At 40.7% G+C, this 13622-nt stretch overlaps 1 protein-coding gene across 1 annotated transcript in view; it reads left to right on the forward strand.

Moving 5' to 3' along the window:
- Window positions 1–13622, forward strand: part of IL1RAPL2 (interleukin 1 receptor accessory protein like 2) — a 389202-nt gene that overhangs the window by 206857 nt on the left and 168723 nt on the right. Inside the window, exons 3-4 of the mRNA XM_009275329.1 lie at window positions 1519–1705; window positions 7731–7884. Coding sequence (XP_009273604.1) covers window positions 1519–1705; window positions 7731–7884 — 341 coding nt within the window. The remainder of the gene's footprint in view (window positions 1–1518; window positions 1706–7730; window positions 7885–13622) is intronic.

Here is a 13622-nt window from a genome sequence, read left to right on the forward strand (position 1 = left end):
CTACCCTGATGTTAAGAAAAACTAGGTGTACCTTGCAATCCGCTCGCCTGGATTTAACTCTGTCAGGGTTCTTTGGTGATAGAGCAGGCAGTGGTTTGAAGTGCTAAGGGATTACATTTGTCAAGATTTTAAGGCCAAAATGTATCTGTGTAACCACCAGTCTGACTTCTTGCATATCTGCACTGGGTGCCCATGCCCAGGCGCTGGCAGCGGGGCTGCAGGCTCCCCTCTGAGGAGAGCTGAGGGGCTGCTCCGTGCTGGACATGGCCGGTTCCAGCGGCCCCACCGCAGGGCACAGCTGAGCCCCTCAGCGGGGCTGGTGCCGCAGGAAAGTGTATTTAAGGAAGGGCAAAACGCCGCTGGTCAGTGAGGGGCGAGGGGAAAAGTGTGAGAAACAGCCCCGCGACACCGAGGGCCGGGCAGGAGGAGGGAGGAGGCGCTCCAGGCCCCGAGCTGAGACTCCCCTGCGGCCGTGGAGAGACCAGGGGAGCAGGTTTTCCTGACAGGAACTGCAGCCATGGAGGGCCCACGCTGGAGCAGGGGAGCGTGTGAGGAGAAAGGACGGGCAGAGAGGAAAGGAGTGGCAGAGAGGAGCCATTATGGACAGACCACAACCCCCCATTCCCCACCCCCTGCACTGCTTGGGGCCGGGGGGAAGTAGAGGAGTAAAAAAAGGAGGTGAGGGGAATGTGTTTGAGCTTTTTTGTCTTTCTCACCATCCAAACCTATTTTAATTTGCAATTAAGTAAAATAACTTTTTTCAAGTCGAGTCTGTTTTGCTCATGACGGTAATTGGTAAGTGATCTCTGTGTCTTTATCTCGACCCTCGAGCTTTTTCATCGTATTTTCTCCTTCCCATCCTGTGGAGGGGGAGTGGCAGAGCAGCTGGGTGGGCGGCTGGCAGCTGGTCCAGGTCAACCCACCACAATATCACATGCTGTAGGATTTTATACAGCAGGTCCTTCAGGGGGAGGAATTCTTCCTGCATGATGTGCTTTAACATCCAGCACGTAACCCTTCTTCTGAAATGTATAGCACTGCATACTGGGAGTGAAATCTCCTGAAGGTGGGAGAGAAAGAGGGAGAGGAGGAGTGTGTGTGTGACAAACCCTTCTGAAATGTATAGCACTGCATACTGGAGTGAAATCTCCTGAAGGTGGGAGAGAAAGAGGGAGAGGAGGAGTGTGTGTGTGACACAGAGGAAACGGGACAGTATATCCTGGCCAACGTTTGAGATGCCAACAGGTTCCTGTGTTCGTAGACGTGCAAGCTCGAAAGAGCTGCTGTGCTGGCTTAGATCACAACAAAATTTCTACAGGGTTCTTCATAGTAAATCAGAAATATGAGCCTTTACATTTTCTAGTAATTCCTCTGTGTTGGAAATGCACAGCATGACAGTCACTATTTGAACGTGTCGCTGAAGTGTTTGTGAAGATGAGAGCTTAACAACTTACTGTGCTGAAACAAACATGGTAAAAAGGAGGTAGGATAAATGAAAACATCTTTCTGTCCCTGCAGAAACTCAACATATTGCATGAAGGTGTCCATGTCCTTGACGGTAGCTGAGAATGAATCTGGGCTCTGCTACAACAGCAAGATCAGATATCTGGAAAAATCAGAAGTCACTAAGAGAAAGACAATCTCCTGTCCTGATATTGAGGATTACAAAACAGCCAGTCAAGAGCCAGATGTGGTGTGGTACAAGGTAACTGTTGCTCTCTTATTGCTACTGTGCTGAAACTATACAAAATTTCCACTGTTTTCAGTCTGAGGTGTAGAGACGGACTTTTCTGAGCCTGCAGTGGTTTGTGACTGGTCTGGAGGATGCTCTCCCAGTATTACAGATGTAATACTAAAGTACAGGCAAAACTACCCAGCATAGTCATTGTCCAACAGCATCAATGAGGATGTTCTGTGCAGGAGGTCACATGATATCTCTAACAGCAGTATCACGTTCCCAAACCACTGTGCCTCTGTACCAGTTTCCACCTTGGTGGGATGTCTCCTTACCTGATACTGCAGTAGAAACAAAGGGAGGCAGCCTACAATGGAGCCAAAGGTGTATCAGCACCACCAGCTTCAGCAGTGCTACCCAATTAATTTTTATGAAGTCTGTTGGGTACTTTCACCAAGGCTTGTTAATTTTTACCAAAGTCTGCTGGGTAATTTCACAGAGATGCATTTACTTTTGCTGAGGTCCATTGATAATTTTAACTGAGGTCTGTTAATTTTAACTGAGGTCTGTTAGATACTTTTACTACTTGGTGGGTAGCTCAGCTGGCTGTACCTTTTCCAAGGCCTGTCAAGTACTGCACACCACTTTCAGCAGCAGATGTATCGGTGATGTGTTTATGTAGCTCCCCAAGAAAACAGGATAATGACTAAAATATGGGTTGTCAGGCAGACATCAGATACCAAGACCATAGCAAGGTCTGGCAAATTTTACCCGTTGTCTGGACTTAGGCCAAAGTCTGATATTTGAAAAGCCCTTAGGTATGAGTTGCTGCAAGAAACAATGGAGAAGAATAAAGAGCTGAGAGTCAGAGGGAACAAGAAATAGTTGGGCAAGAGGAAGAGCTCAGTGGGGTCCGTGGAATATAGAGTTGGGATTGTAGGGGTAAAGCAGAATTTGTTTAGGACAAACTTGGTTCAGGTAATGAAGACAGAAACGCACAAACTAGTTAAATCCTAAATTTTGAGTGCTTGATTTGCCAACCTTAATAACATTCTTTAAAGATAGCTATTTTCTGTAAAATAAGTAAAATGTGCAGAGCTGCAGATTTTTTTCCTCCTTAGCAGGTTGCATCAGAAAAGAGCAATTATAAAAGTTGTCATCTATTTCTATTTTTTACAGAAATCTCACATGTTCTATTTTATAGTAACAAAGCGGATGCCATAACCCGCTGTTAGTATAAACAAAGTTTTTCTTTCAGCCATTGAAGCTCAGCATATGGGTGGATAGCTTCAGTGCTGTTCATACGTAAAATATATGTATTCAGTTGAGTCTGAAATCTTGGGGAAAAGAGGGTACCAGAGAGAAGGTGTTTCTTGCCCTATCTACCTAGGTATTACTGAACGCCACATCACTGAAGATATCATTTTTTTGCAAGAGCACGCACCAAAATAGTCTGGCAGGAATAATCTTCAGCTGTCATGGAGCAGAAATCAGTCTAAGGAATATGCATGTACAACCCCACATCAACGATGCTCTGTGCTGACCAAGAAAGGGAACAGAAGGGTCTTTGTTCCATATACCCACACGTGTTATCTGGCTTGCAAACACAGGTTGTGTGACAGCAGGCTGGAGTGTGACAGCTGACTGACAAGTCATCACTGTGGTGAAATTGAACAGAATTGATGTGGTTGGGTGATAACGGTGAGACAATCGAAGTCGACAACCTTTAGTCTGGCTTGATAATGAAAAGAGACATTAGTGGAATAACCTACTACGTATAGCTCCTTATCCATAACTAACAATAAGGTGCTATCCGTTCAGTTCTTAGACAACACCTATGTTATCTGGACCTGAGTCAGGAAGCTCAGTAATGTAAAATGTCAACATTAATGTTACGCAGAAGGTATATATGTCAGGTTATCCCTTGAAACTTATTGCTGAAACGGGGTTTTGGAAAAATATTCTAGAGGGTATTATGGTACTAACTGTTAATAGAAGTATGCCTATTCAAAAGAGCATAAGTCCAGTTTCTAGAAAATATATAATTACTTGGATTTCAAAATAATATGATGAGTACTGGGGTAAGCCCTACAAACCGCAGTCTGGGACTTAAGATCATGCTGTGTGAGGCAACGTGTGTAACAAAAAGCCGGTACCTTCTCCCTAAGAATAGTGTAAAGTGATATTCCACTTTAGGATCTGACCCTCGCTTTCTGAAGAAGGCATCTGTTTCCAGTCATAGCACACTGGATCCTCACGTTTTACCCCACTACCTTTGTGATCGAGTTTGACGTGTACATGAAGGTGTCATCAGCCATCTTGTGTAAATCTGCTCCAGAGGCACTGGGGGTGTTTCCTTTTCATTATGCTGAAATATTTAGAGAAGATTTTCACCTGGGGGAGAGCATAAGTTGTCCAAAATCAAACAGTAGATAAAGAAATACGAGGAAGTCCTCAGGGTTCCTTCTTTATACCTTTGGCTGAAAAGAGAAATCCTTGTGTTCACGAAAACCTGCCAGTTCACTGGTAGTCAGGGAGTTTGGACTTGTGATCGATGAAATACCATCAGACAGGACAGTAATGGTGCAAGCCCACAGTGTGCAGGACTCGCCCTGCCTCCCAGAAGGCTTCTCTATGTGGAGGGATTAATGAATCTGAGCCAATAATTGCATCAATTTACAGGGACTTAACTGTAATTTAAACACACTCTTAAAATAATTATGCCTGAATAGATTTCCACATACACACCCGATAAGTAATAAAACATTTGCTGTGAGGATTTGTTTTAACAGTAGTATGAACTTCACTTCTGGCTAGAATTACACTGCATGAAATATTTATTTTTAAAGATTTCCACAGTTAATGACATTGATATACACACAGCTCTGTTAGGCCTCTTAGAACTGTTTTGACAAGAAGTGGAAGGATTTTTTTGAAATAAATGTATGTGTCAAGGCATGATTAAATGAATGGGATTTAACAGTAAGAGCAGTTTCACGAAAAATCAACTGGCAGAGGAAAAAGGTGTATTACATCTAGAATGCGGAGTCTTAATCCATTTCCACCATCTCTTTTCTACTACTGGGTTGAAGGAAGGGCTGTGAAAACAATCAAAATGTCAGGTGAAGGACAGGTAGTTGTTATCTATCCTACAAAAAATAGAGTTGTTGAGCTGCTGCCACTTAAATTTCAAGGAAGAGAAAAAGAAGCATAATAGTGCACAACTTGATTATTGGGGGGAAAAAACCTAAAATATTTAAGATGTCTAAGGAGAATAAATAGGCTAGAAACTTTCAGATTCTTCTAGCAGGTAAACATGGTGCAAAAGCAGAAAAGAGCAATTAATTGGTTAAACAAGCAACAGACATACAATTGAGCACTTACCTTTTTAGAGAAATTAGCAGACCTCTGACAGTAAAATCTTAATTGTTTCCACAATATGAAGACTAGATTTTTTTTTTTAATTGGTTTGTTGCTCAGCCATTTTTGTTGCTTAAAATACAAATTGTTACGATTTTCCAGCTTCTCCCCTTTTTTCCTTTTAGTTTTGTGGATTGAACTAGTCTGTGAATAACAGGCAGAATAAAACAGGCATTTTCAACGTATATTTAGAAAGCCTGCATAGTCAGTAGAAGAAAAATTAATTAGCTAAAATTTGGGAAAGAAGGGGTTATAAATCATTTTTAATATAGAATCATAGAATCATAGAATCATTGAGGTTGGAAAAGACCTCTAAGATCATCGAGTCCAACCGTCGACCCAACACCACCACCCACTAAACCATGTCCCTCAGCGCCTCATCTACACGTCTTTTAAATACCTCCGAAACAATTAGGAAATTAGTCGTACAATTCCAATAGAACAATTACTCACTATAAAACCACAATAGCACAAACATTGTGCTAAGTCATTAATCTCTCTAGTAGTAAAGATGTTGCCCTTCTTATTACAAGCATGTAGTATATAAAAAAATAAAGTGTATGAAAATGTATCTTCGATCTCTTTGCTCCCATACTTTTTAAAATAAAATAGAGAATATAAAACTGGTAACGTATGACAGGGTCTTTCAGTGCTGCACTGAAAGGGTGCATATCTGAAATCTGCTTACTTTGTGTATTCTGGGAATTGTATTCCTTCTAAATTAGGATTGAATAGAACTGAATCATATTCTTTGCCCAGCGTTCATATTTAGTTAGTCCAAGTAGGTGGTTGATGCACCTTTAAATAGGACTAAAAAATTGAGTGCAAATCAGAAAGGATTTAATGCCATTTTCTGGCTCAGATCTGTGTCCTGCATGAGTCTCAAGCGATGTCAGTGTAATTTAGTAACAAAAATAAGCTCTGATTCTTCTTAGCACAGCAGATAGGATCTGGATTCTGATCATTCTCTGTCATCGGTGTTAACTAAAGTTCACATGCAAGACAAGATTACACTTTCCTTACAACTGTATTTGCAAACAGAAAGATAACCTGAACACTCCATTACCTGCAATAGAAATGCACAGTTTCAGTATTCGAAATCTGACCACATTGTAGCTGAGTTTGGCCTACTAGGGATAGGGATAAATGCTTCAGTGCTCCATTTTCACGTGCAGGGCCAAAAGCTCACAATCACATCTTTGTATTTCTTTATTATTATCCTTTAATTTAGAAACTGATATTGTGGATTTGGAATCTGTATGGAGTCCCATGAAAAAATTATCTTTGTGTCATTCTGATCTCTTGCTGTCATGCAATATATTTGCATGTCAATGTAGTTCTTGTTTGGTTGTTTTCTTAAGAGAAAGCTTTGTTCTATTTTGTTTGCTGTATTTCTGACACTGCTGTTGCAGACGAGCAGAAAATGGGGCATAGGTCGGGACTATTTACATGAATCTCTGAAGCTGCTGAGCCTGAAGTAGCTGATGGGAGATTGTTAACTGCAGTCTGAGCGCCTATTCCATGTGCCACCTTGAGAGAGGGAATAGAGGGGCATTAAAGGTACTCGGGCCCTATGTTGCTTTGTGTGTTCTGGGTGCAGAATTAGCCAGAGCCTCCAGAGCTGTCGGGAGCACTGACTATTTTAGAGAACTGAGAAAAGCGTGATTTTTGTTTGCAGGCAAAAGAGGCTTGATGTTACAGTTATTGAGAGACAGTAAATATATAATCTTAAGGTACCATTTTAAAGACACAAAGATCAGATTGTGCCTATGCTTTTAGTTCAGAGCATTCCAAGAGGTATTCAATCGTGAGTACCGTTAGTGTGGAAGGTGACTGATCTGGCTGCAAGGATACAGTATGTTAGGAAGGGGAGAGCCGCCTCTTGCACTGTATCACACACTATACAGAAGGACTCAAATGCTGTTCCAGTCGGACCACAATTTATAGTGGTGAACCTAAATCTGCCAAATAACAGCTAAGGTCTGCCTGGCGAAGTCAGTGACAGTTGCAGGCTATCAGTACCATGTACTCCATCAGAGGACGCACATGGGGGTGATGCTACAAAGAGCCCAGTGATGGGAAAAGGCTGAATCAGAGCTCATCAGGTGCCAGAGAAGCCAGTGATGAGAAACAAGACCATAAGGAAACCAGGCTTCCTGAATTCTCTTGCTCACAAAAGTGCTGCTGTTCTGCCTGTTTTCTTCTGTTGGTAAATGGTTCTAGCCTGAGACTGTGTGTAAAGTTTGCCTGCAGGCTAACTCTTAACAGATGTTGCCGGTACTCCCTTCAAACAGAGATGTATTTTAATGGTCCATCCTAAAGTAGAGGTCTTGGCAGCTGTTCATCAAGAAAAAGAGAAGGTGCTTAACCATTGCTTCAGGGCACCACGTATTAAACACAGCCCATGTGATACAGTGGGAATTACTGAACCTTAAAAACATTTGGGTTTGATTTCTGGTTTCAAATTAATTCCAGTTTCAGATCTCTGTGCTTTCTGAAATTACATTTGAATTTGAATTGCAAAAATATATTGAGATGGTTGTTTACTTATGTATAATACTGAAAATCTGATCAGGTAACACTGTCTTATGTCATACAAGCTGGGTGATTTTGGCAATGGATTTTTTTTCTGCAGGAATGTAAGCCAAAAATGTGGAGAAGCATTGTAATTCAGAAGGGAAATACTCTCTTAATACAAGAGGTCCAGGAAGAAGATGGAGGAAATTATACCTGTGAACTGAAGTTTGAAGGCAAGCTTATACGAAGAACAGTTGAATTGAAGGTTACTGGTAAGAATCTTTGTTCTATGCCAATAGAAAAAATTGAAATAATAAGAAAAAGTGTTTTTCACATGTCAGTGAATCTGTTTGATAGAAGTAAGTCCAAACCAAATCCCAATAGCCGAGCAGTCCCAAACTAGGGGAAATTTATATCAAGATCTTCTAAAATTCCACAGAAGACTTCTACCTTTTGCTCTTACAAAACCTGGAAATGCTGGTTATAAAGCAAAAGGTAGAGTGGACCTAAGTCCTCCCTGTGCTGGAAGTAATTCAGACTCCAGTTTTGTCTTCAATGCTAAACAGAGGAAATGTTGACTGAAGCTGTAAAACAGGCTTTTGGTGAGGTTTGTCCTAGAATAAAACACAGCCAAAAGAGATGTCTTGAGTCATTAATATTTTTTTTTGAGTGATTGTTCCGTATTTTTAAGCTTTGGTTTAATTTATGATGATCAACTTCTCTAGTCTAGGGTTTGTCTTTAGTGAAGAGTGTGGCACAACCTTTTCCAAGAATGAAGTTGGGAACATTGGACTGTCAGGGGGGAAAGTAACCTGCTTATCAGGAGATCATAACATTGTATGTTTCTGAGTCCATGTAGTAATCTACTAGTCAACAGTATTTTTCTGACTCTTTCTGTCAGGTACCAGAAATGAATGGGTAAAATAGTATTGCCTACCAATATATTCCTGATCCCTTTCCATTCCACTGTACAGTATGTCATCTATAATTATTATTTTGCCTTCAGTGACTGTGGAACTTTGCAAGTATCTGAAAACAGTTGAGTTTTTTTCAAATGGTTAGGTATTTTCCTGTCTGTGTTTCGATATACTGATTAAAATGGGGTCCTACTTAAAACGGTGATAAGTAGAATTCTACTTTCTTATATCAAACTGAATTAGCCCGTATGATATTCCTCATGTGTTCTTGAAATAAAATTCTTTCCTTTATTTTGAGTGAAATCCATTTTTCTTTTCTTATCATTATTCCTCATTTTAAATGAGTTCTTTTCCCTGTGTGCCAGATTCATATATCATGTGATTCTCTATTGTCCATTTTTGATCATGGACAGGTCTCTAAAGTATTGATTTGACCTGCCTGACCCCAGACCTGTCAAATGAAGATATAATACCTGCCTTGTGGGTAGCTGCTATCCTAGGTAGCATGCTGGTCTTCAACCGGAATATGAACTAAGTTTGACAAAGTGACAATGAGATGCATCTAATTCAATTCCCCATGATGGATATTCTTTAGATAACAGATACTCTATGCTCTCCCTCTCATCATGACCTTGCTAGAACTCACGTGTTCTCTTCGTTATTTGAACAGTGTGGTATATTCATACTTCACAATTTAATTAATTTGTCCTAAACTAACTGTAGTATGTATTAAAGTTAATTGTTTTATTAAAATGTTTATGACCTGAATTATTAAAAATGTAAATATGGAATAGGCAAGTGTTGTCCTTTTTGCAAAATGCTTGAGAACCAGGAGATTGTTCCCCTTGTAATTTGGTGTGAAATTAATATTAAATTTCCGTTAGTAAACACCTTTTCCAGATTTAAGTGTTTGGGAGACATATCTGATGTTATGTGTTTGCTGGTTTAATCTCTCTAGATATCTGGAACAGGTTAGTACATTTATGTAGATGACGACCTGAAAATATGGATTAGAACTACGAATGTAATACATAGAACTGTGTGAACGTATTATAGCTTGGTGCTTCACCAAGTTTCTTTTTCCTGTTTCTGTTTTGTTTCAGTTTGTGAATTTTATATGCATGTGGGTTTAGATCTTAATGGGGGAGAGGTCAAAGAAAACTCATACAGCAACCCAGCAGAGGATTACTTGTGTTGTGTGGCTGGCCACGTTGCGTGGAGGGTCCTGAGGCCGATCACATCACAGACTGGTACATGACATACTCAGGGACTTTGTTGAAGAATACGTCTCATGGGAGGCAGAAAGAAAACTACATACTGGTGTAGTCCTGAGAGTTTGCTTTCCCTGGGGCTAGTGCAGATCTAGGTTGGAGGCACCTCTGGAGATCATCCCATCCAACCCCCAGCTCAAGCAGAATCAGCTACAGCAGGCTGCCCAGGGCTGTGCTTACGGGTTTTGATTATCTCTGAGAATAGACTCCACAACCTCTCTGGGCAAGGTTGCCACAGTGTTCAACCACCATCGCAATAAAAAAGATTTTTCTTATGTTTCAACAAAATCTCTTTTATTTCAGTGTGTGTGCTTATTGCTTCTTATTCTTTCATTGCGCACCGTTAAGAACAGTCTGGATCCATCTTCTTTACACCTTCTCACCAGGTGTTTATACACATGGATAAGATCTCCGTGAGCCTTCTTTTCTCCACACCAACCCACCCCAGCTCTCTCAGCCTCTCCTTGTAAGATAGGTACTCCAGTCTCTTAATCATCTTTGTAGCCCACCACTGGCCTCGTTCCAGTATGCCCATGTCTTTCTTGTAGTGGGATTGGTGTTGCACTGGGCCACATTGTTCACCTGTCTGAAAATTGAGTTCTCATCAAAATACTGTACCAGGAAGAGCTAGGGTGGGACTAGACTGCTGAACCTGCTGATCTTTATAAATCACTGTTAGCAAATACTGCTGAAAGCTTACCAGCAAAGCTGTGGTAGAATTGTCTCTGCTAGCCTGCAATGCAGATGTGGAGAAAAGGATCTTGCCTACTGTTTTCTTCTGCAGGAACTTTCTAACGCGGTTTCTAATGCTGTTACTTATTAACATGCCTGAATTGGCATTTATTGGCAAGTGCCTGAGTTCCTCTAACAATACAGATTTTGAACAGCAAGACCTTGTTCGCTGCTGCTAGCAGCCATGGTAACCTGAAATTTTTATTAAAGAGCTATTCTGAAAGTGAAACAGGCAACTCCATATCTCCCTCAAGCAAGGAGAGCTGCACTGCCATGGAGAGAGAAGAGGTTGGGTTAGATTCTCTGTAGTCTTTCAGGCATTTGCTAAAGTACACAATACTTGAAATACCAGTTAAGTCAATTAAGTTACTTTATCTTTTGATTGCAAGACAAGGATCTTCCCTTTTTTAAAGTTGCATGAAATCTGGTACATGAGGTTTTTAGTCCTTTTTGGAGATTCTGGTAGTTATGGAAGTAGCAATATGAAATAACTGATATTCATTCCTAAATGCAGTATGGGCATCTAAAGAGTGAAACTTGAAATCAGAATAAATGTAATGCTGACGTAGCAGAAGTTGGAATAACAGAAAGCTTCAGGAAAATTTGAAGGTGCAGGAGCCAGAAGCACCATTTTAACTTGCTGTTGGAAAAGGTAATCAGAAGAGTTAATGATATCCAAGACTAATGCAGCAGCTTCGCTGAAGATGTGATCCGACAAGGCAGCCTGATCAAAGTTAATTGCAGACAAGAGAGCAGTGGTGGACTAAGTGAAGAATGACTGTGTATTTGATATTCATATTAGTGTTGCTTAAGCATTTATTTCAAGTAGAGTCTGCTAGGTGAGACTTTTAATTAGGGGCAAAGCCCTGCTCTTATTAGTCATCCAGCGATTATTTAAGCAAACTTCCAGTGAAGTCATTAGAGCTATTAGAAGGTGCTGCCTTAACTTCCTGTGCCAGTGTCGGGGCAGTTGCCCGAGTGGCTGTGGCTGTGCAAGGGAGCTGCAAGGACAGTATGTGCCGGTCCTCAGACACTGCTTTTCTCAGATCCAGTCTTGCCGTCTCACTTTTGCAGACCCAAAGGGAAGATCTCAGTGGCTCAGGTAGAGGTAGAAGGGGAGTTCCTGCCCCCTTTCTTCTTCCTGTGACTAAGTCATGGTATTAGCTACTGTGAGATAATTTGTAAGAAAAAGTCTCTGGAGACATAGATGGAAACTGAAAGCCATCAATGTAATGCCTGGCCACAGTAAGAAAGAGAGAGAGATCTGAGTTGTATTAGTAGATGAGCAGAGCACAAAACAAACAGGTAAAATGACATTTGTAGAAAGGGGTAGTTGGACTACACATGGAGTACTACTGTACGTGACTGGCAATGTTATCGTATGGCTTCGATGGTTAAGGTACGGGTGAGTGTGATTAAGATGATAAAAGGCTTCAGAGGCTATAGCTCTTTGGAGTTGTAAGGAAAAGGCTTGCAGCCTAGAATATATTCGAAAAATATTTTGGCAGAAAGTATTTATAGGGACAAAATCCTGAGCTACAATACAGCACTAATGAGTAATGCCTAAATCTTGGTGTTTGGGTGCATTTAACAATAATAGATTGTCAACAAAACAGCTTTTTCATCACTAGTTCTTCATGGGTTTGTTATATTATGCAGACAGATGTGAAACAAGTCTTGTCAGCCTTTTTTGCTGAAGAAACATGACAACAGTGTTATCTTTTAGCAAGTAACATGTAACCCTTCAGTCTATGTAAAAACAAAAAAAATTATATGTACGTTTTCACTTTGCTTCTTGGTAGTTTTGTTGTGGATAAACAAGTGAGATTAGCAGCTGCGAGCCAGGGTTCTAGAGCCTAAAAATGTAACAGAAACTGCGTTTTAATTAGATAATAAATTAGAGTGCACCCACATAGAAAAAATAAACATACTAATATAAAGTTACAGATAATCAACAATATCAGAATTTATTAGTTTTTAGTAAAATTACAGATATGCAGGAATATCAGAAATCATAAGCATTTTAATTAGTATTGTTAAATGCCAGTGTTTATTGAAGAACAGTTATACTATTCAGATAAAAAGAAGAACCCAAACATAAAAAGTCATGTTGTTTTTGAAAGGCAATTTAGGCAACCTCCTGCTTTCTCCAACCTTATCAACCAGTTCTCTCTGTCTTCTTACATAGCAATGTTTCAATGGCTTTTGGGATGAAAAAGTGCAATTGAGAAAAATACCTGCTATGTTTACGTGCTGCTTCAGCACTCTTTTTTTGTTTCGGAACACTGGTCTGTAAGGAGACAGGCTTAGAAGAAGACATAAGCAGATGTACGTTGGAGGTTGGGGAAGGGGTGAGCCCCCTGAGAAAGGAGCAAGCCCTGCTCTCATGGGGTGGCCCAGATGGCCACTGGCAAATGGGGCTATCTTGCAGAGATGTGCTTTTCCATGGACAGCTATGCTAGTGGGAGAGGTTGCCTTGTTCTTTCTGCTCCCTGTGAAAAGAGGTGATTTGTGAACTTGTACTGGTGAATTATTTTCCAGTTTGACAGCAGAAGGTGACCATCTGACCAACTTCATAAACGGCTGGTGATGGAGTGACATGCAGGAGTTACTGGACCACTCTGTCCAGCAGCCCTGTCCTCCAAGTTTCCTTCAACCTCTACTCTGTCATATTGTTCATAGGCTGCTAAAATGCCTGGCTGTTCCTAAAAGTCGTTTATGCAGCAATATTTGTTTTGACCATCGTAAATGACAAATTATTCCACATGGCTACATGAATTGAATGATTCTGCCTGAATTCACTCTTTGCTCATAGTTTTTCAATTAAATTCTTTCAAATCTCATTACATTGCCCGCTTTTCAAATTACACCTGCTGCTGTTGCGAGATTTTGTTTGTGTGTTTGGGACCCCTTTATTAGCACAAGCAATTGATGGTCATTTGCTATTGTTAAGCCAAGGGGGTGAATTAGATTTAAAAATGCAAACGATTAGTCATACTCTCCAGCAGCTCTAGGGACATACAGAGACAAGCTACCAGAGAATAGGTGAGGATATGAGCTAAAAGTATGTCCACTGTTTGGTGGTAGTTG

This window comes from Aptenodytes forsteri, unplaced genomic scaffold (assembly GCF_000699145.1).
Source record: "Aptenodytes forsteri isolate BGI_AS27 unplaced genomic scaffold, ASM69914v1 Scaffold143, whole genome shotgun sequence".
Classification (NCBI taxonomy): Eukaryota; Metazoa; Chordata; class Aves; order Sphenisciformes; family Spheniscidae; genus Aptenodytes; species Aptenodytes forsteri.